This window comes from Pleurodeles waltl, chromosome 10 (genome assembly GCF_031143425.1).
Source record: "Pleurodeles waltl isolate 20211129_DDA chromosome 10, aPleWal1.hap1.20221129, whole genome shotgun sequence".
NCBI lineage: Eukaryota > Metazoa > Chordata > Amphibia > Caudata > Salamandridae > Pleurodeles > Pleurodeles waltl.
Window position 1 is genome coordinate 80412481 of NC_090449.1, and position 22778 is coordinate 80435258.

Consider the following 22778-nt stretch of genomic DNA (forward strand, 5'->3'; position numbering starts at 1 on the left):
ATGGAACATTAAAAAACATAATAAATGGGTAACTAAAAGATTTGTAAAAAGAAGCAAACTACTCAGGCATCTAATGAGACAGGAGAATCATCTGTAAGATTGTATTTAGTTTTAACACAAAAATATAGAAACCTATTTAGCCTGGGCAAATACTATGCATGAAAGAAATTAACTTACTAGATTCAGACTACATCATATGATGTGTTTTACAATGTTTGGGCATTTATTATTGCTGAATCTAAGTATCTTTTTGACAGTTATAACATTCAATGATGTGTCTTATCCTTATTTGCAGAATTTACAGACTGGTTAATTTCAAATACTTATTTTCCTTACTAAGACATAAGAAATTAATGAATTGTTGAGTGACTTTTTTGTATTTACAAATTCTGCCCTCTTTATCAATCCAGTTTGCAGCTGAATGTTTTCTAGCCAGGGCTGACAAATCTAGATCAATTGTTTCAAAATAATTGAGGTATATAATTTGTACTTACTACTGTATATCATTTTCTATTGCCTCTGTATCTTGATATACATTTTTATGGACTTTCAGTACTGAAATACACTATTATGAATGGACCTGAACTGGAGTTGAGTGGAAAACGAACCAGAACAGTTATCTGAAATCAACTTTTTAGTCAAAGACTTTGGGGCTATTTGCTGTCCTTTTAAATTCAATTGTTTTGTGAAGTAACAGAAAAGATTCCAACATTGGGCATTGCGGATAATGTTATGAATTTATAATGTGAATTTAACATACAACAGATATTTAGTAAGCTACACATGTTTAGTTTTTTACTTTTCCATACACTTTACTTTAAGGAGACTCTTCAGTTGAGGTGGAGATCTCTATATGGTATGGTATAGGGAAACATTTTATACTTTAATTTAATTCAAAAACATATTAAATATTGTTTATGTTAAACATGAATTTAAATTCATTCTTATATTTATTTTAAATGTACAATGAAAATTCTTCAGCATTGCTACTTTTATTGTGCATTAATAGCATAATTAAGTTACATATATTAAAAAATAATTAGAATTATTTTTCTGAATTATAAGTTAAATAACAAATGCCCCATACAGAAAAACTAAATAGGCTTTAATAACAGTTAAAAGTGATGAAAAGAATAAAATATAAGTAATTTGAATATATTTTGTAAATGTTACATTTATTTTCACACTGAAAATGATTGTTAAAATAGTTTGAAATGAAACAATAAATGTGTGCCATTTACGTATATTTTTAACATTATATTAAATTAAATAAATTTAATTTAACATTATTTCCTATGGGATTTTATTTAAAGTCTCTTCCTCTTATTTTCAACGGGATGGTGTTGCAGTACCAGTGGTTAGCTATGTGTGGTGCTGGGCTTACTACTTCTACTTTGACAGGAGTAACGTACTCTCATGAATTTGACTCCCTCCCACAGGTAAGTTAAACTTTTTGAGTAAACTTTCTCAAAAGTATAAATTAAAAAAAGGGTCAGATACCCTTATGAAACAGCCACTAATACTTTGAAATAATTGAGAAAAAACACATATTTGTAATTCTTATTTTTTACATACATAGTAAAAAACAAATAAATGTAAATATATTATTAAAGACAAGATTCTAAAACATAAGAAATATATACATTAGCATCATACACGCACACACATATATATAAATGTATATATATGTGTGTGTGTGTGTGTGTGTGTATATATATATATATATATATATCCTCCATCAAACGGTCCACCTTGTGGCACGCAAATTCACGGGTGCATACATGAGGAAAGGACCATTCCTCCACAATCTCCAACCCAAAGCAATTGTCAAACAATTGATTAGTTGCACTCCAGGAGAGTTTATTGCTTTATTTGGAGAAAAAAAAAAATATATATATATATATAATATATATATATATATTGAAAACTAAGGACATAAAACAAAATATTAGGAATGGACAGAAGGAAAAGTGTTGGACTTTAGAGGGGCAAATTTAATAATCAAACTCCAACCTCTCCAACCTAAAACATGGTCTGTGCTGTTCTTTGCAGGGGTTACATTTACTATTGCCATTCCATATAAGCAAAAGCAGGGAAAGTGTTGGACTATGTAGCGGTTATAATTACAATTCCTCCTCCAACATAAGCAGAATTAGAGAAAGTGTGGACATTGAGGAGATTACATCTACTATTCCCACACCAACATAAGCAATAGTAAGGACGTCTTCTCAGGGGCCTGTCTTGTCACAGGCAGATGTAGCCTACACCTGAGACTGTCCCTTCTATTGTCCTTCAGGCCAGCCAGTAACCAATTCCAGTGGAAGACAAGCTGCACCTGGAACCAATTTTAAATGACTACATGGAAAGTTTACTCTTTTCCCTGTTCACATCTCTATGTTGGGTACAGAAACTCTGCACAAGGGAAAAAAGGGTTCAGTCGTCTGAGCTTTAGGTAGAGAGGTCACTGTGGGATTGACTGCCGTAGGGCAGAGATGAACTACTAAAAAGGTAGGTATAGTTACTCCTGGGAACTTTTTACATTTTGGTTAGGGAGGGGCCAGGAGTCACCCCCACTCACAGACATAAATGAAGCGCCCGTGGCACCCTGGCCAGAACACTATTAGACCTGTGAAAGACAGAAGAAGGACTGCACCTACTGTTGTGACCAGTGAGGAGAACCTAAAGCACTGGACCGGCTCCCACCTGTATCCAGGGTAAAGATGTGGACTCCAAGGGCCAGTAGCTGACCTCCTATTCAGCTACAGGGACACAAAAGCTGCATTAAGACCTCTTTCCTGAAGGTGCCTGGCTGACCAGTTTAACCTGGACGTGCACTGGACCCTGTTAGTGGTTTCTGTGAAGTGAGTCCTGACTAGGAGTCTGTGAAAATGGCAGAATTTGGTGACTCCACATCACTCTGGTAACATGGTGTTCTGACCAAATTCCATCAATTGCTGTTTTTCCTATGAGGCTACAAAAATGGGAGCAAGATTTGGCACCTCTAGTGTGATTTCTTAATGCAGATGGTCACGAGCAGTCACAGTCAGAGGGGTGCCTCTTGAGTAGATTTGCTGCTGCTCAGTAAAAAATCTACTTGAGTGGCAGGAAAATCAACTTGAATGGCGTGCACTCTTGCATACCGCATGGTTCCATTTGTGCTAATTTTTCTGCGCCGCTTGGGCTATTAGTGCTACACTGCAGCGCAAGCAACACAACATTCATATTTTCCACCCATTTGCGGAACTCCACAAAATCTTGTTGAGTATTTATGTAACTCCATGCGAAACTCTGTGAGTTCTGCCCACCTCTGGTCCTGACCCCATGTGCTGTTCCGAATGTCCTGGAACCCTTGGCTTGTGTCATAGTGTACCATTCCTGCTTAACCCTAAAACATGAGACTTAGAAACTTTTTCAAGCATTTCTGCTGGGAGAACTGACAGCAGACCGGGACCATTCTGCTAAGCTGATGCACTGATGGAGGTTTGCTTGTGGGCCTGACTTTGGTGCAGCTTTCATTGTTTTCTCAGCAGCTGCAAATTTGATTCAACTGGCCCAACACTGGCCAGCATCCAACAACGTCGAACCCTCACCAACTGTAGCCTTGCCCAGTTGGAGGAATCTACTGCCAGAAAAGAGACTAAGGGGGTCATTATGAGTTTGGCGGAGGAAAATGGCCGTCCACCAAACTCCCACGGTCAGGTTGCCGCCAGTTTGGCCACCTTCCTGCAAGCCCCATTAGGAGTTTCCCGCTAGGTCAGCAGGTGCAAAGCATACAGTGAACAGCACGACAAGGTTGGCCATGGGAGCCCCTGCAATGTCCATGCCAAGTGAATGGACAGTGCAGGAGCCCACTGGGGCCCCTGCACCTCATCTCCGCCAGGCGTTACGTGGTGGTGCTACCGCCATGTAAAAGCTGGCAGAGACAGGGGTCAGAATCCCCAGGGCGGTGCTGCTTGCAGCGCTGCTCTGGCAGACTTGGTCCGCCAGCAACGCCAGTCCCTTCTGTTGAGGGACATTGGCAGTGCTGGCGACCCGCGCCACGGTCATAATGTGGCAGTCGGACCGCCACCGCGACCCCAGTGGTCTGAATACCGCCAGGGCTGTAATGACCCTCTTAGGGCCTGATTTAGATCTTGACAGTGTCACTGCTAAACCGCATTGGCGGATTTCATCCCTTTACTCCGTCCCAGTCTGCCAACCCAGAAGTGGTCGGACTTCCACTTTTTGCTTGGCAGTAAGGCACATCCAAAACTGCACTGAAGGAAGGGTGGGTGGGGTCCCACTGGCAGCCACCCTTTCCCTGTCATGCTGTCGATGCAGGCAGTGTTTCTTGGTGGAGACGACAAATCGAATGTAGGATTTCACCTATGGGACTGCCAAAATCTAAATGCGGTGGGCGGACCGTCACTGTGGCAGATGGGTTTTCAGTTGCAGAGTTTTTCCTGCCTTTCTGGACAGCTTTACCGAGAGCTTATCCTTTGGCACCCCATCATCGATTACACTGTCTTTGATGCAGTCTGCTGCCATGCCTGCCGAGAACTCTACATTCTCAGACATTTTCTAAGTCTTAAGGTAATTCTTTGACCGGGACCAACCTGGTCCTTGTATCTGACCCATGTTCTATCGCGGCCAGCCTTAAAATTGACCTTTGTCCCGGTCTACTATAACCAGTTGCCTGCTGGTACCGCTTTGTACTTTTTTGTGCTATTTTTTCATTAGAAATTTAAAAAATTCATATCTCTGGTTCCTCTTATTTGATTTTTGTAATTTTGGTATACTTTTGTTTATTGTCTATTTTTGTATATTTCTGTACACTTTTAGGGTGCTGGCTTGCCGAAATAAAGTAAGTTTGTTGTTTTTTTATTAACAAATTGCCATTATTATAAATTTGAGTGGAATTTTACTGTGTTGTGTTTATGACTTTGTAACTATTGTGGTACTTCTAATTGATTTACAAAGTTTCTCAAATTAAACCTGTCTGCTCTGTCTCAGAGCTACTAGAAACACAATACGCTTGCTTTTTATTTGAGCGATAGTTTTGAAATTCAAATATTTTTGACACAATATTTGTGACCCACAATATTTTTTTATATGATATTTTTATTGAAATACCCTGCCATACATGGCAGATTCCACTCTCATGTCTATAAAGTGCTTTGCATACCATATTGCCACAGACTTCCACCACTATTATGCAAGGAGTTGACGCAGTCAAAGCAGGTATGCCCACAATAAGTCAGGAATTCCCGTCATTTATTCAAGCACACCATTACGTTGAGATGAGCACTATCTTGCTATGCTTGCCCACAATTACCAGGTGAAGGCACTGTTGTGCCTTGCATACTCACAATATATGAAGGGGCACATTTACAAGCTAAGACGGAGCTATGGTGGCCTGTTCCCCGCGTCATATTTACAAAGTGGCTCAATGCATGCATTGAGCCACTTTGTACCCCCTTTGCCCATATTATTCCTGCGCCAGGTATAATGTATGTAAGGAGGGGCGTTCCCCCATTAGGACCCCCGACAAAATGGTGCAGGGAAATTTACCACATTTCACTGCACCATTTTTTCCATCATTTTGACGCACCCATTGAAATCAATGGGCCTCCCTGTACTTTGCTGCACTAGTGTCTACATTTTTGATCTAGTGTAGCAAAGCACCACAATAGAGTCAAACATTTTGACACTATTGTGCTAACGACCACCATGGTGCATCGTATTGTAATTACAGCACAACCATGGTGTCGTTAGGTGGCGGTAGGGGTGCGCAAGAAAAGTGGTGCGCTGGGACCAATGTGCCACTTTCTTGTAAATATGCCCCTAAGAATTAAAACCTTTGTAAGAGCATCAACATTACACCAGTGGTGGAGCTCTGGTGTAACTAACATCCACAAAATGCCAGGAATTATCTGCATGATGCCAGTGTGAGGTGTGCCCCCTCGCACACATACCCATTCTGCCGTCTCTCCTTCACCCTGCACTACATTTATTATCTGTCTTCTCCAATTTCTCAGAAACTCCCAAATATCTACAACTCCCTTAAGCACTGTGATTCTGCTTTTGGGGTGAAATGCATGGTAGACGGTACACATGCCCACGCCTTTGCCTGCTCTTGTGAAGGTAGTCTATGAAATATTCTACACATGTCGCAGCCCTTACGGCGGCCATTTTTTTAATGGGAAGTTTTTTTATACGATTTTATAAGACGCATTGTAAACCCACAACCTGAGTAACAGAAAACGTTAAAGAAATGGGGTTAGCAGTTACGGTAAGTGATTATTACAGAGATAGCATGGACGTCATTTAGGGGGTCGCCAGGAGTCGCAGCTGAGACCCCTCCCTTGCCCTTTGTTACCCCTGGCACTGCCTTCATGACCCCTGGGCTCAGAGGTGGCAAAATCAGAGCCTGGAGCACAGGGGTAGCTCGTCTTCATGGACGTCAATTGGTACTCCTCTCTCTTTGTTTTCGGTCAAAATTCTATCATACTCATAGCGAATACTACTATACTATTCACTATTAGTATAATAAAAATGGAGTATAGTTAGCTGGAATATGCTCTTAAAATGCTTTTAAATGTATGTCAAGTGCATGCTTGCAGGTGAGTGTGTGTTTATGTGAGGCAGTGTATGTAAGTGTTAGTTTGTGTGTATGTATAATTATGGGCGTGTAAGTGAACGTGGAGGTCAAAGGGCGTGTGATGTCACTTCCACTGCCTCTTGCATTTCAGTGAATTGAAGTCCAGGAGAGAGAGCAGAAGAAAACACAACATTAAGGACTATAATAATAGGTGTTGTGGTAGAAGAATACTATGCAATGCACAGACACACTCATGAGTGGGGGCATTGAGGGAGATGCGTGTTAGTGAGTGAGAAAATTCCACATCTGAATTAATGAGGACAGCGTGTGATACACATTACATGAGCACACGAAATTACAGTATAGAGTAGTTATCAGCCTACTTTAAGAACATGCTTCAGGATATTTAGAGGAAAGTAAGAAAATGCTAACAGACCAACGTGAAACGTGAAATGGCATGGATCTGTTTGCGATGAACGGTAAGATACTCAAGCTACTGAAAACAATCTGGCGGTACACTGCGTTGAAAGTATAGTCATTCTTCAGAATGCATGGGCAAGTTAACTGAAAGGTGCGCACCCCAGGATGGTGCCCTCTGGGTGAGTTCAGCTAGAACCATTTTATCCAGTGCCTTTTTACCATATTCCACACTCTGGTTGAAAAAAAAACAACAGACCACGCCTCAGCTAACCCTTTCCTGACTTGCCAGGCACACAATCCAGTCCCAAACTCCACACAACTTTTTTCAAAAACACAGAACATTTTTAGTGTCAAAGGTGTGAGTCTGTAAAGCATGTAGCCTCATGGACCTCGAAGCTGTCATAAAGAGCTCTGTAATCTGGGGGATTGCTTTCCTCTCCGAAGATTAGACTGCAGACTGCACAACAGCATGGTGAATAACTCATGTAGGGTTGCCAATTGCCTCTTTGTTGTCAGGTCACCATGAATTAATGTCAGTCCTTTTATGTTACAAAATCACTGTTAACAGGTGTAAATCCGGTTTTGTAAAGGAAGAAACTCATGAGGCAATCCCAGACAAAAATAAAGATGCACAAATGACAAAATGTTGCCAAATGTCATGCTGATTCTACCTTCGTTTTCAGAAATTAATCCCTAATATATGTAATACGAGTGGTAACTAGGGACTGCTGTACCCTGCACATAGCAGAGGGCTGCCATTAGTCACTCCACGGGCAGGAGCAGGAGATGGGGACACCTGTGGACAGGTGGTGACATCATCCGGAGGCGCCAAGACAGGGGACTTAAAAGCACAGCAGGTCAGGTATGCAGCCTTTTCCCCTGACTACTTTACTCAAGCACCTCTGGAGGATATGGACGTGTGGCGGGGGTCGCTTCAGAGAAGAACACCCACCCACACCTGGAACAAAGATCAGCAGAAATGTGGACAGAAAATAACGCAGCTACCTACAAAAAGTGGATCATTGGTTGTTTTTGTCCCCTTGACGGGGTAATGATGTTGGTGGCCACCAGAGTGGGTGGATGGGGGACTGACCTGCTGGTGGTCCTGAATCTTTAGCCCTACCCTTGGTTGCCTGGAGTTGATTATGGATGGCAGCTTTGCCTGTAGGCTGGCCAGGCTACAGGTACCCCAGCGGGGACTGTGCGTTATGAGATTCCGTGTTTTTTTGTTTTCCGTATCAAATGGTATGTATTTTCCATCCCTCCTCTAGTCAGAAGTGACTGTGAACCTTCTAAAATAGATGTTGAGTACATTATTGGCCCCTGAACCCTGGTGGGGATGTGAATTGTTGGCACAAGGTACATGCCCCTGTGTGGAGGTAAATAGAATTTGCTGGCCACAATGCATTTGTAAGTGTTTATCACTGGACTCAGGAATCATGTCTGAAATGTATTTGGTTAATATATTTCAAGGCAATTTCTGTACAATGTGTGTTACCTTCCTTGCTCGCTTGCTTCTCATGTCTAACTTCTAGGTAACTGCTTGTCATCCCTTGAAGTATTCTTGTGTGATTAAATGGCTACGTCCTGATTGAACCACATGCATGGGTATGGCTCTCATTTGTCACAGGGATGGGTTGTTGTGTATGAGTGAAGATCAGAAATTTGCATGTTGTGAGCACAGTATGGTATATGAGGTTTGAGATGAGTACAATCGTTTGGTTTTCTCTGCTGTTGGAGGCCTGTAAGAAGTGTGTAACCTGCAGCATATCCCTCCTGTCTGAGGCTTGCGCTTTAGTAACCTGAGCGATGGCTCTGCTATCAAGCCTGGAAGTTATCTATTTGAAGAATAACTCTGCTTTCTGTGTTGTAGGTCTCTGACCTATGTCACATAGTGGGTTAACTGTGTGGCCTAAAGTGTGAGACTAATATTTGCAGCAGTTTTTTGTGATGTCTGGCCTGTCCAAGATATTAAACTGTGGACTCTGTTGCATACTAGAGAGAGCTTTGTTGTCTTGATTGAGACAGTAAACCATGTGCCAGCTTTAACAATATCTCTCCTTTACGAAGAATGTGATTGCCAGATGTACCTCTGTCTAACAGCCAATTCTGTCACCATGCATCACCTGGCAACATGGGCAGGTACCTGAGGTCATAGAGCTGGGGCAGCGAGAATTTGTGATCCTTCTCTCTTGGGGCCATATTAACTTGGGGATGGGAGGAATGTATAGCCCCAGTATTTATTTTTATTCATTTATTTACTTGTTTACTGCAGTTTTTATAAAGGATAACCTGGCGCCACAGCATTAAAGTGTTTTACATGAGCACCAGATTACAGTACAGAAGGTAAGAACCATTTTTTTCTTTGAAAGGCACATAGAGACTGAGGGCCTGATTTAGGGTTTGGTGGAGGGGGTTACTCCGTCACAAACGTGACGGATATCCCGCCCGCCATAGTACGAACCCATTATAGCCTACGGAGATTGTAATATGGCAGATGGGAGATCCATCACGTTTGGCCCTATGTGATTTGTCCAGAATCACCAGATGTACAGCCAATTTGAGCCAATACACTAAATCAACTAGGTTTCGAGGGGTCATCCGATCTAATACTCAGGGCTTCTTTACAACTGCTTACACTAACCCTGGAGTTAATGATATTAGGGGATCCCTTTAATTTTGTGGGGGCAGAATTAACCCTCAGAAACCCCTGCATAATGAGAAATCACCAAGGGAAACTAAGGGGTCATTATGAACACGGCGGGAATCCCCGCTGTGTTCATGCTGGCGGTCTTTTAACAGACCGCAGCCCCCTTGAGACCCCGCTGGCCCAATAAAGTATATTCCGCTGGGAATGGCGGGTGGAAACAGCGTTTCTGCCAGCCGGCCCAGCGGAATGCTGGGCCTAGACATTGCCGACAGCTCGACATGGAGCCGTTGTCAATGCCGCAGTGACCTGCGCGTCAGGGCTGTGCACGGGGGCCCCTGCACTGCCCATGCCAAGTGCATGGGCAGTGCACGGGCCCCAGGGGGGCCCCAGAGCACCCCTTCCGCTAGCCTTTCCCTGGTGGGGAGAACCGCCAGGGAATGGCTGGTGGAAACGGGTTCATTATCCAGCGCTGCCCTGACGGATAATATAAACCGCAATCGTCAGGCTGCCTGTCGGCGGTAGCCTGGCGGTAGTGGAGAGCCGCCTCTGGTGGTCCGTCCATGTTATTTATATGGCGGTCCAGACCGCCATGCCAGTGGCGGTAATTACTGCCACCACCGGCATGGTGGTCTGGACTGCCATGTTCATAATGAGGGCCTAAGTCTGAGTCTGTTTCCTCTGGTAAAAGAAAGTTGTCCTTTCCTCGTAAATGTGTGTGAGTCTTGACAGTTGCATCAGGTACACTTTTCTTGAACAAAGAGTCCCTTATGCTGAACGTTATACGTGGATTTTCATTGAGGGAAATGTTGGGGCTTTTTCCACCGGATTTATGCAAAATGTGCATTAATCTGTCATATGATTAACCAATGATTGTTTCTCATCTGTTCGTAATGTGTATTCATATAGCACAATATCACTCTATTTTATATCAGTTGTGATGTACAATAATTAAAACAAAACTACAGGGAGTGCAAAATGGGAGCACAAATGTACTGCCTGGGGTGATCAGTATTTCCATATCAGAGGAACCTAGCATCTTTGTGTTAGGAAACTGGAAGATTGCACTTACATTTCTTGATGCTGATTGCAGGCTATATTCAGAGGGAGTTGGGCAATATTGGACTCATTGATAGCCGATGAGAAGTTGGTGAAAATAAGCTTAAAAGCTTGTAGCCATTCAGACGTGTTCTTCAAACTCCATTCACTGTTGAGGACTACCAAAGTGTTGCTAACAAGCTCATGCTGAGTCTGGGGACTGAGCTGTGTTAGTGCAGACATCTCATCACATGAAGACTCCACATTCTTAAGAGAAGAAAAGTACAAATTATTCCTAAGCAGCATGGCAGGAATGAAACCTCAAACATTTCAGATACCCAAGCTAGTTTATTGCTAAAAAAGAATATATGTATTTATAGTTTTGTGTACTCATCACTTTTTATGGTGCTAAGACATTGCCTTGCAGAAATTTGCTACAGATATGATTTTATAAACGTTAAATACAAACATTTATACTCCTGAGGTCCTATTCACAAAGATAAATATACACTTGAATATTTTCTCCCATGTATATTTGCTACTGCACCGAAGTGTAATACACTTTGGCCCATTTTTATACTTTGTTAGTGCCGCATTTGCGTAGTTTTTGACGCAAAATGGGCACACACTTACAAAATACAATTGTATTTTGTAAGTTTGCGCCAATTTTGTTTAAAAAAACGACCCAAATGCAGCGCTAAAAAAGTATAAATATGGGCCTTTGTTTGCTATTCACCATTTCTAAGTGTAGATTTATACTATTGTGTAGGCTTGTAAGTTTCCACTTCTTCAGATAAGGGGATGGGGCCTCTTACAACAGGTTTTATGAGTGTAAACCTACTACTAATAATTTTGTACCAGTGAGTGGAGAACTCCGCCATCATGTAGGGGATTCAGTCTAGGAAAGTATATGGAAAATTATAAAATTTTATTATTCTTAAAAATATATAAACATATTTTATTGTACAATATGGATGCAAATTAAATTAAAATATGTATTGTTAACAAAGAACTCATAAAATAAAGTGTTGTGGTACATTAACACGTCAAATTAAATGTGTGTTAAATAGTTAATTTTAATATATTAATTTAATTAGTAAATAATTTTAAAACAGTAAATCTCCACCCTCATTAATATTTTTATTTGTATTCAGTATTTTGTAAATTTGAATAATTAAAATTGTTTTTCATTTAATAAAAATACAATTTATCTTTTTAAATTAAGTTTCCTGTTACATTTTAAAATATATGCACACACACACACACACACACACATGCACCCACACACATACACACACACATACACACACACACACACACACACACAGTTTCCCGCCTACGCAGTCTTTTTACATTGTGTTGAATAATTAAAACTATTTGTGTTTCTTTTTTAATAATAGTTTAATTTTTTTTAATTAAATGTATTATTCCATTTTTAAATACACACACACACAACCGCACACTAGATGTATTATTTTATTTCCCTGATTCCACTGTTTTCCATGGGAGTGCATTGCTGTACCTGTGAGTGACAGTGTGTGGGGTTTTACTCACATCAGGCAATTGCTCCTGAATGGCAGGCATCTGTTTGCTGATCAGCTTATATAGATAAAATTAGCCCTTATGCATCATGATAAGGACTACAGCTATATTCAAGAGCCTTCAGGAAGTCACATGCTTTTGATAGAGGCCTTTGTAGGTTTTGTGGCAATAACAGCAAAGGAGCAAAGCTTTTCATCAACTCCAATCAATGGTTGGTTTGAGGAAATGGCAGGAGTTTTTAAAGCATGGAAAGGTGGAAGTTTGCTCCATGGACTTCTTCGTCTATTTAAAGGGATATGGTAAGATCTGTATTGAAGGTATCCAAATATTCTTCATTTACATACATCTGTAATTTAAACTGTCCACCCTATCTGCATTTTCACTGAAAATTATTCTACAGATAGTACAGGAAAAATAATTGCTGAAAATGGTATTCATATTTGGTAGTAAGATCTTCCATGATGTTAGGTAGTACACTTACTGACCTCTCATGTGTCTGAATCCTGAGTGGTGATCGTGGACTACACTGTTTCAACAGCTCACTTGATTGGTTCATTTTCTGAAGCTAGATCTTGAGGTCAGTGAAGCTCTTTGTGACAGATCCTTAAGTCATAATGGGGGTCATTCTGACCCCGGCGGTCCATGACCGCCGGGGCCAGGGTTGGCGGGAGCACCGCCAACAGGCTGGCGGTGCCCCGCAGGGCATTCTGACCGCGGCGGTTCGGCCGCGGTCAGAAGCGGAAAACCGGCGGTCTCCCGCCGGTTTTCCGCTGCCCATGAGAATCCTCCATGGCGGCGCAGCGCGCTGCGCCGCCATGGGGATTCTGACACCCCATACCGCCATCCTGTTCCTGGCGGGTCTCCCGCCAGGAACAGGATGGCGGTATGGGGTGTCGCGGGGCCCCTGGGGGCCCCAAAAAGAATTTCAGTGTCTGCTTTGCAGACACTGAAATTCGCGACGGGTGCAACTGCACCCGTCGCACCTTCCCACTCCGCCGGCTCAATTCTGAGCCGGCGTCCTCGTGGGAAGGTAGTTTTACACTGGGCTGGCGGGCGGCCTTTTGGCGGTCGCCCGCCAGCCCAGTGTAAAACCCAGAATAACCGCAGCGGTCTTCCGACAGCGGTGCGGTATTCTGGAGGGGGGAAGTCTGGCGGGCGGCCTCCGCCACCCGCCAGACTTAGAATGACCCCCAATGTTTGTTATTTTTGGTACCGTTGTGACCTCCTCACCCCCTATGTCTTTTTACATTTAGCATTTATAACAGTAAAGACAACAAGTAGATTGTGGAGACAGGTGGCGTTTCAAGATTGTTTGCATGGCCTTTTTTATTTTTATAAATTTGAGTCAACAAATTACAGCAGATCCTCACACTGGTTTGAACTGATGGTCTTTAGAACCGTTGAGCTGACTAGCTAATGGAAACTGCAACCTTATTTGACTGTTTGCTTGTCTCATTAATACAAATTGATTATTAGCCCACTTTAAGCCTTTAGTTGTTTTCTACATGTGCATTTGTCAGTGGCCCGTGTCTGTTACAGGACTTGATCACAGCTATTTCAGATTTTGGCCTAAAATTCTCAGGCTGAAAAGCCTAAGTTTCAATATTTGTTGATTGTTTGGTACTGTTCGGTACAATTGAGGCTCAATCCTATCTGACTTTGATGCGAGAAGACCTCTTCATGACGCGGCTGATTTCCTTGCCCAGAGTATTAAGCTTAATCTTTGAAAATGCAGTCTTTCCAGTAAACCTTAAATCTGGTTAATCTGATCTTTGAACACTTTCCACTTACTACTTTCATTACTTTTTTTTAGAGTAGGGAGGTTCCTTTATGAAACCTGCTTGGGTTGTAGTTGGTGTGCTGAATGTTTTGCATACTCTTTTTGAACATATATAAATTCAGATTGCATGAACATGCAAATATATATTGTTTTACTATATTTTGCATCAGCTTTGCTGAATGATTTAAATTGTAACCTGAACTAAATTTGTTGATAAAACTCCTAAAGTTTGGACATCATCTCTGTTGTTTTGGGGAACTATATTTGTTTCACTGTATCTGCAAAAGGTTTCTGATTTTGGCTACTTTTTAACACTTCAAGTCCACAATCAAACGTTCATATGAACAGTGGGGGATTTTATCTGATGATTTTACCAAGAGAAGAAGACGTCAAAAACCCTGCTCAATCAGAGTCAAGAATTCTTGTCATCTGGCTACTGTCCACCATCTTTCCTTTGGAACGCGACGTGGACCATGGCAGAGTCTGTGTCAATGACTCCAAACTTTTAAATTTTTCTCTTGTCCCAGCTTACGAACTCTGATGAAGGGTGTCTTGTTCTATCAGTTAGTTTACCACATTGCACGTAACCAGTCTTCCCAGTGGAAAAAACTGACAGACGTTGGAAAGTCTGAATTGTGCTCTCAGTTCTACAAATAATTGGTGCTTATGTGGTACACATGATTGTTGTTACAATTAATAAATAATTGCAGGTAAACGGCGCAGTGATTAAGTGATACTCAATTTAGTTAAGAACACCGGGTAACCAAACAAAGAACACACGGAGAGACAGAAAAGGTTAGCAAACTGCAATGCTAGTTAGTTAGCGCTAGAGCCCAGCTGTGAAATGAGATGTTGGGATTTGGACAGGGAGAATTTAGGTATTAATGAGAAAGATTTAGAAGGTAGACACAGCAAGCAACACCACAAAGACCTTGTTAGAGGCACTTACACTTCTATTTACTTGACACAAGTTGCTAGTTACTCTTTCAAGATAGCCATTCAGAAATTCATAGCCTTCAATTTTCTTTATTTGTCCCAAGATGTTGTTAATTAAAGTGGAATTTCCTAACACTTCTGCAAGAAATGTGGCATCAGCCAGTTCTGTTGAAGTGAGATTAGCTGTAATAGTCACCTATGTGAAGAAAAAAAACAAATTACATCAACTGTAGACCACATAATACATAATACTTATTAAAAATGCATGTGTACACACTATGCAACCAAATAACATTTCCTGTGAACATTGACACTTAGATGCAACTCTTCCAATTTTTCCCGAATTTTTTTCCAATTTGAGTATTGAGATTATTTCATTTTTATGTGGCCCCCCTCCCAGGCCATCCAACAGTAGCTGCGGGACTCTCCAAAAAGCAATATTTTCCTTTCATTTAGCTACAAACAAATCTTCATAAGAATATGAGATACCTACAAGTGAGCAGTATTTAATGCTCCCTCATGTTTCCAGGCCAGTAGTGGAAGTAAATTCTGCTCCACTCTAGACACTAAGGTGGGCATTCTGAGTTTGACGGGAGGCCTCTAATCCCCCCACCTGGCTGCTAGTGCGGCAGGACACCGCTGGCCCTATTCCAACGTCACCGCAGGGCCGGTGGATGGAAACAGTTTTTCCTCCCGCCGGCCCTGTGGTGGAGAGGGCCTTAACATTGATGCAGGCTTGTAATCGAGCCTGCGCCAATTTGGCATTGCGCCAGGTACAGCGTCACCCATCGCACATTTCACTACCCGTAATTCGAGCAGTGAAATGCACGACGGGGCTGTGCATAGGGGCCCCTGCACTGCCCATACCAAGTGCCTTGGCGGTGCAGGGGCCCCCAGGCGGCCCCCAGCACCCTCATTCCACCAGCTTTTCCACAGCGGTGTAAACCACCATGGAAAAGCAGGTGTATGGGGACTCAAAATCTGGAGGGCAGCGCTGCTTACTGTGCTGCATTGGCGGATTACGACTGCCGGAACCGCCAGGCTGCCGCATTGCGGCAACCTGGTGGTGTCATCGGTCCGACTGTGGCGGCTCCGCCAAGGTCAGAATAGGGCAGTTGGACAGCCACTACCACAGCGGTCCGACCACCACCTGAGTCTTGCAGCTGTCTGAGTGGAAAAATCACTCAGATTTCAGGAGTGACTTGCGTTCAGTTTTCTAAAGGCAATTTGCCTCACACTCAGTGCGGGGCTGCCCATGACTTACCAATGCAGACTATTCACTTCTGAAATGCACTCACTTGCATCAGTTGAAACCTTATTGTGCATATTTCTTTGAGCCCGCTGCATTACCTACAAGGTATGTTTTCCCCACCCCAGACCCTATCTTTAAAGCATTGTCTCTTTCACATGCAACATTCACCCAAGCTTTAAAAATGACCAACTGATGCTCCTACCAATATGGCCACCACAGGAAGATCTCATCATGTGGTACAAATGGGACTGCCCAAGCTGGAAGACATTCTGTTTTGTTTTCTGTCTCCTAAAGCTTCTTCTACAGGACATCAGAGAAGTGTTTCAGCCTTCTTTTTATGTGTAATTTTTCTTCCCATATTGCACTGGCCTGTCTGGAGGCTTTTGCCTGATGTTTGTTTATTCAGAACTGCATCCCGTTCCCTGCACAGTTACAGATACGAGTATGCTACCTGGTGATTAAGAGGTAGTCACTGTTCTAGCCCCTTCTGTATTAAAATGGGGCAGCATGCCTGTGTACAGCATTTTATGGAGTGCTTTTATTTATTTTAGAGAGCAAGTCCCAGGCCCAGGTCTCTCTCTCACTGTCAGCCCCCAAACAGCCAGATTCTTGCCCTCCTCATCCCTCATTTTTTTCCTTCTTCTTGTCTTTGTCTTTAGTGCCTTTTCATTTGCCTTACTGCCTTTTTTCTCTCCTTTTTCCTCCAGCTTGTTTCACTGCCTCCTGTTTCCTGTCTCCTGCTAGCGCCGGCAACCTCCACTCCCTCCCCTCCTTCCAGGACTGATTTAATGGAGGCCACAGCTCGATCCCATTGAGCAGGTCCCAAACCTAGCTCTCTCTCGCTGTCCGCCCTGAACATCCAGATTCTTGCCTTCCTTGTGCCTCGTATTTACCTTCTTCTGGTCTTTGCCTTTGTGCCTTTTCCCTTTGCCTTAGTGCCTTTCCTTTTTGGGAATGTCTGTGCCTTGTTTTTTCCCTACTTTTTCTCCCTCTTGTTTTGTTGCTGCCTTTTTCCCACCTCCTGCTAGCACGGCCCACTGCCACCGAGCACCCCTTTCACCTCCCAGGACCTACTTAATGAAGGCGCACTGCGGATGCTCCAAAGGCAAGCTCACCTGCCATTGTCCGTGCCTCGACTGTGCCCAGTACCGGGAAATGTGGTTCTCCTACACCCCACAGCTATACCGCCACCAAACTCTGAGCCCTGAACCAGGGATGCCACAAGAACTGCTGCTGAAGCACCTCCCCACAATCCATAGTAAGGCCTTTCTCCTGCATCCATTTCTCCTTCCCCTGCTTCATCAGATTGCCCACCAACAAGACATCCACAACCATGTAAACCAACCAATACGCCTACTTAACAACAACTTGCCTGCCTCCTCCTAAACACAAGCTTGCTTTGCAAACATGCCACTGAGATCTGGGACCTCATCAGCACCCTCACCCCGATGTCATATTCCTCACTGAGACCTGGCTCACACCCGCTCCTGACATCGCACTGCAACACCAGATGTATACAAGATCACACATCGAGATCACACCAACAAACCCGGAGGAGGGATCGCCATCATCCACAAAGCAAACATTCAGTACCCCACTGAGACAGAAGGCACCATCCAGACCTCAACTTGAAACTCCAAACAGATGAATAAATCACCATCAGAGGCACCCTCACCTACAGACCCACGGGACCACACCTCAGCTTCTACATTGTCATCCCCGACTTCATTGCCCCACCATTGAGTCCAAAGATTACATCTTCTTCAGAGATCTACATTTTCACCTCAATGACCTCAACAACACAAACAATGCCAGCCTGCTCAACAGCATAAATAACATCAGCCTCACTCAACTCATCACTGGCCCCATACACAACACAGGACACATGCTAGTCCCCCATCTCCACCTCCAGCAACAGAGTCAAGTACAGCCACATCACCAAACTCACCTGGACCGACCACTTAATCGTAAACCTCAACAACTCCACCCCACACACCTCCATGGGCGAGCCACCCAGCGCCCCCACCACAGCTGGAGCAGAGTATCAGAGAGCCAATGGGCCAACACCCTCAACACATCATGCCCTAACACTGCATCAAACCTGGACCAAGCTGTCAAAATCTCTTGGGTCACCAACTGTGCCGCAATCATCGCTCCCAAGACCAGCAGACACAGGAGATCCACTAAGTAGGCAAGATGGTACATCAAGGAACTGAGAACAGCAAAAAGCCACTGCAAGCAACTGGAAAGAAGATGACACACAAGCAAAGACACCTCAGACAGGACTACCTTCAAGACCTCCCTCAACTGCTACCACTGGCTACTGAGAGAGACAAAGAGGAAAGCTCTAGATGACCTCATCAAGTCCAGATCCAACCACAGCAAAGAGCTCTTCAACCTCATCAGAGAGTTAACCAACCATGCAGCCACAGGAAATAGCATCATCCCTCCCAAGAACTATGTGACAGATCCACCAACTTTTTCCACAACAAGATCACCTCCATCTATAAGAACTTCGAACACCACCCCAATCCCTCAGACTAACTTCACCTTCAGGCACTCACCGAAATCAACACGGACCACCGACTTACATCATGGGACCAGCTCACCCCAGGACACCACCACCATCATGAACTTAATTCACCCAGAAACCTTCACGGACCCCTGCCCACACTACATTTTCAACCTCGGAAGCCACAGGATCAACAGCAAGCCCACCGCCCTCTTCAACTCCTCATTTGCCACAGCCACCTTTCCTGAAGACTGGAATCATGCAGAAGTTAAACCACCCCTCATGAAACCCACTGCTGACCTGAGAAAACTCAAAGACTACCGTCCCATCTCTTCTCCCTTTCCCCTCCAACTTCCTGGAAAAAGCCATCAACCAACAACTTATGAAATATCTGGGGCAGCATCTTCTCCTAGGCACCTCCCAATCTGGATTCAGCACCAACCACATCACCAAGACTGCCTTGATCGCAGCCACCAATGACATCAGAGCCCTCCTCAACCAGGGAGAAACAGTGGCTCTGATCCTCCTCGACCTCTCAGCAGCCTTTGGCACTGCATCTCATCACACCCTGATCAGAAGACTGCGTCACATCGCTATCCATGGAAATGCCAACAAGTGGATCACCTCCTTCCTCTCTGGAGGAACGCAAAAGGTCCGCAAACCTCTATTCACCTCAGAACCTAAGGACATCATCTGCGGTGTACCTCAAGGATTCTCCCTCAGCCGAACCCTCATTAACATCTACATGACCCCCTTAGCCAGCATCATCGGATACCACAGACTAAACATCATATCCTATGCTGACGACATCCAGATTATCTTCTCACACTTAGAAGATCCTGCCAACACAAAAACTAGGATCCACAGGTGCATGACGAGTGCCGCCAACTGGATGAAGTACAACTGCCTGAAACTCAACAAGAACAAAATCAAAGTTCTTATCTTTGGAAACAACACCACCTCTTGGAACGACTCCTGGTGGCCCTCAGAGCTACAACCCTCACTCAATCCACCTGACCACAGCAGAAACCTTGTCATAATCTGGGACAGCAAACCAACCATGAAGTCCCAGATCAATGCAGTCACTTCTGCCTGCTTTCCCACACTTCACATGTTGTGAAATGTCTTCAAATGGCTCCCCCTGAACACCAGATGTACCATCACCAAGGTTCTAATCATCAGCTGGTTAGACTACTGCAACACACTCTATGCTGGGATCACCACACACCTTTTATACACACTCCAGACTATACAGAACTCTGCTGCCAGACTCTTCCTCTGCCTCCTCAGACGGTCCCATATCAACACCCACCTCAGAAAACTCCACCGGCTCCCCATCCAGAAGAGATGCCAATTCAAGCTGATGATCAATGCCTAGAAAGCACTGCACAACCCAGGACCAGTCTACATCAACTGTCACCTGAACTTCCACCACTCTACCAGAGAATTACGCTCGGCCTCCCTCTCATTTGCCCACATCCCCTCTTCCACCAAAGCCACATTGGAGGACACTCCTTCTCCTACCTTGTGGTGAAGTCCTGGAAAGACCTCCGTCTGCAGCTACGGACGTCCACCTCTCTACTCAAATTTTGGAGAACACTCAAGAACTTCCTGATATTTCTGGCCAAGCTTTACCAACTGCAAAGTTTTTCGGAGGAGTTCCCTTAGTCTTTTAAGGTTGACTCCCTCATGACTGGTCTAGCATCCAGGATGCTTCTCCCTCTGATCAAGTAAATACAAAAGTGGAAGCTGCTGTGAAGAAGTCTTATTCATCTTCCAATTTTCCCCACAGAGCTGGCACTTATGCAACATACACAGTACAGTTGCTTTTACAATGGTGAAAGGGATCCCTTCTCATTTGCAAAAGGCTAACCACCTCCTTTGAGAAGGTGGTAAAGTATTACTGTTTTGTGACTGTAACTCGGTGGCTAAACATTGATACATACCATAAGAAGTCGCTGTTTGATTCATCATGATTTCCTAAAAACCATTTTACATGTTACCAATTCGCTAAATGGATTTAATACATTTGTGCAAACTATTTAGTGGTTGCAAATACTGTAATATAACGAATCACAGGCTTTAAAATTGCTAAATGACTTAATACATCTGGCCCTAAGTTATGATTCAGGCTCAGATTCACAAAACCACTGAAATTTACCAGTTTGGGTTAGCAATGTACACAACGCATGCCATAGCTCAGGCTGCCCATCTTACTTCTGTCTCAATAATCTGTCTTTTTTCCTTTGGTTGGCTAAGAGGAGTCCTCAGCATGGCAGGCTGAGAGTGATGCACTCTAGCTCACTTGCACCTGACAGATTTGTTTGTACTTTACTTTAGGAGCTTACACTGCTTTGCTTCAGCTTCTCTGCTGCTGGGGTAGGTATACAGTTCCCTCCCACCTCAGACAAAGAAGGAAGAAACAGAAAGCTGAAGCCTATTATTGCTTGCAGGCTTCAGCTTTCAGCCTCTTTCCTTTTCACACTATTCTCTTTCATCTCGTCATAGTGTGATGAGTGTTCGGTAAGGCTCCTAACCCCACCCAACACTAACAAGAGAAAAAAGGGAGAGGTGAAAGCATGATTAAAGTAAAGGTCACTGGACTGCCTGTATGGTGTGGTACTTAGGCATGTCACATTCCTCAAGCCAGGGTTAGAATTTGTCTGACCAGGGACATTCTGTAACATCGCTGGCACAGGCTTGCTGTGTGCATTTGCCAGCCATCAGTCAGATTAAATGCTTGAGGGTGCTGTGTGGCCTTCTCTTGGCTATTCTGCAGAAAACAAAGAGGGTGAAGTCCCAAAACACATAAAGGTGAGTCACCAATGTGTACTAGTTACATTTCTATCGGTATTCATAACCATCAGTGGAAAGGCAGTGTCTATGGCTGTAGAACTCACAACAGAAAGGGACCTCATTGGATTACTTCTGTAATTGCAAAACTATCAGGACCCAATTCACGAAGCTTTGTTTGTGAGTAGCTGTCACTTACTTCAGACGTAGGTCAAACAGATGAAGTTCCAACAGCAAGACATTTTTATTGACAGAAATAAAAGTTTTGTGACTGGGGGTTCTAACTGAGAGATAGCTAACCACAATAAAATATTTCTTAATATCACTTGGAAGTTCCGGAGAAGTTTACTCCTCAAACAAACTCAGCATTGTATGTGAGCTCTGTAAATTCTAGTGTCTACAAAATGACCTGCCTCTGGTGGCTATTTTTATTGTGCTTATTTCTTTGCCAAGATGGAAGTCTCATAAATATGTGGCTCTAGTATATCCTTATTTGTGGCCATTTCCTGTCTTTACAAGTGTTACTGTTCTTTTAGATCTATCAAGAAAACTGATGTTTTTCTCTTCAGGAACTTGGCTTCTTCTTCACAATAGCAGCAGTCTTCAAAGTCTACCATTGTCACAAAGGGCAGCACCTTTCCCTATCTGATAAGTATTTGTCAAAACAGATGGCCTATAGCAATTAATGCCTGGATCTTTGAGTCTTCCCTATTGTTTGCTCTTTGTAAATTAGTGTGGGGTGGCCTATACTAGGCCACCACACTTCAAGTTATCACACACTCTTTTTCAGCTATAGGCATTAATGTGATGACCTAATCCATCCTGGATGTTATATCCTCAGTTTGCTTTATTTTAATGAATTAGACTAACCCAACTGAAGAAATGGTTTATAAGTAGTTATCAAATGTCTAGTAACAGTGTACATCATAATTAGGAAGTAACCCTACCCTAAGCTTTTGTTTAATCTAGTTAGGAACCTAAGATTGTTATAGTAACCTTGGCTCTTGAATATTTCGTATTTCAATTAATTTCCTAGTACTCAGTTCATTAACCTGGTTGATAAATCTGGGTTGGAGGGTTGCAGGGCAATCAGACAGTCTGATTTAGTATTTGGCAAATGGACTGGAGCTCGTCTGGATGTCAGAGGACATTGCCTCTGCTATCTTGAGGGTACTCCATCTGCCAAATTTAGACGTGATCAGCAGCTCAGAAGTCATCTCTGTACGTTCGAGAGAATTGCTGTCTTGGCGGCTCTTTTAAATTTACCAAAGGTTTGGT

The 22778-nt window shown here is 43.3% G+C and overlaps 1 protein-coding gene across 1 annotated transcript in view; it reads right to left on the reverse strand.

The window, feature by feature from the left end:
- The window catches only part of LOC138262378 (uncharacterized), a 269900-nt gene that overhangs the window by 209369 nt on the left and 37753 nt on the right, over positions 1 to 22778 (reverse strand). The window contains exons 8-9 of the mRNA XM_069212276.1: positions 14957 to 15139; positions 10720 to 10952 (exon numbers count right to left, since the gene is read on the reverse strand). Coding sequence (XP_069068377.1) covers positions 10720 to 10952; positions 14957 to 15139 — 416 coding nt within the window. The remainder of the gene's footprint in view (positions 1 to 10719; positions 10953 to 14956; positions 15140 to 22778) is intronic.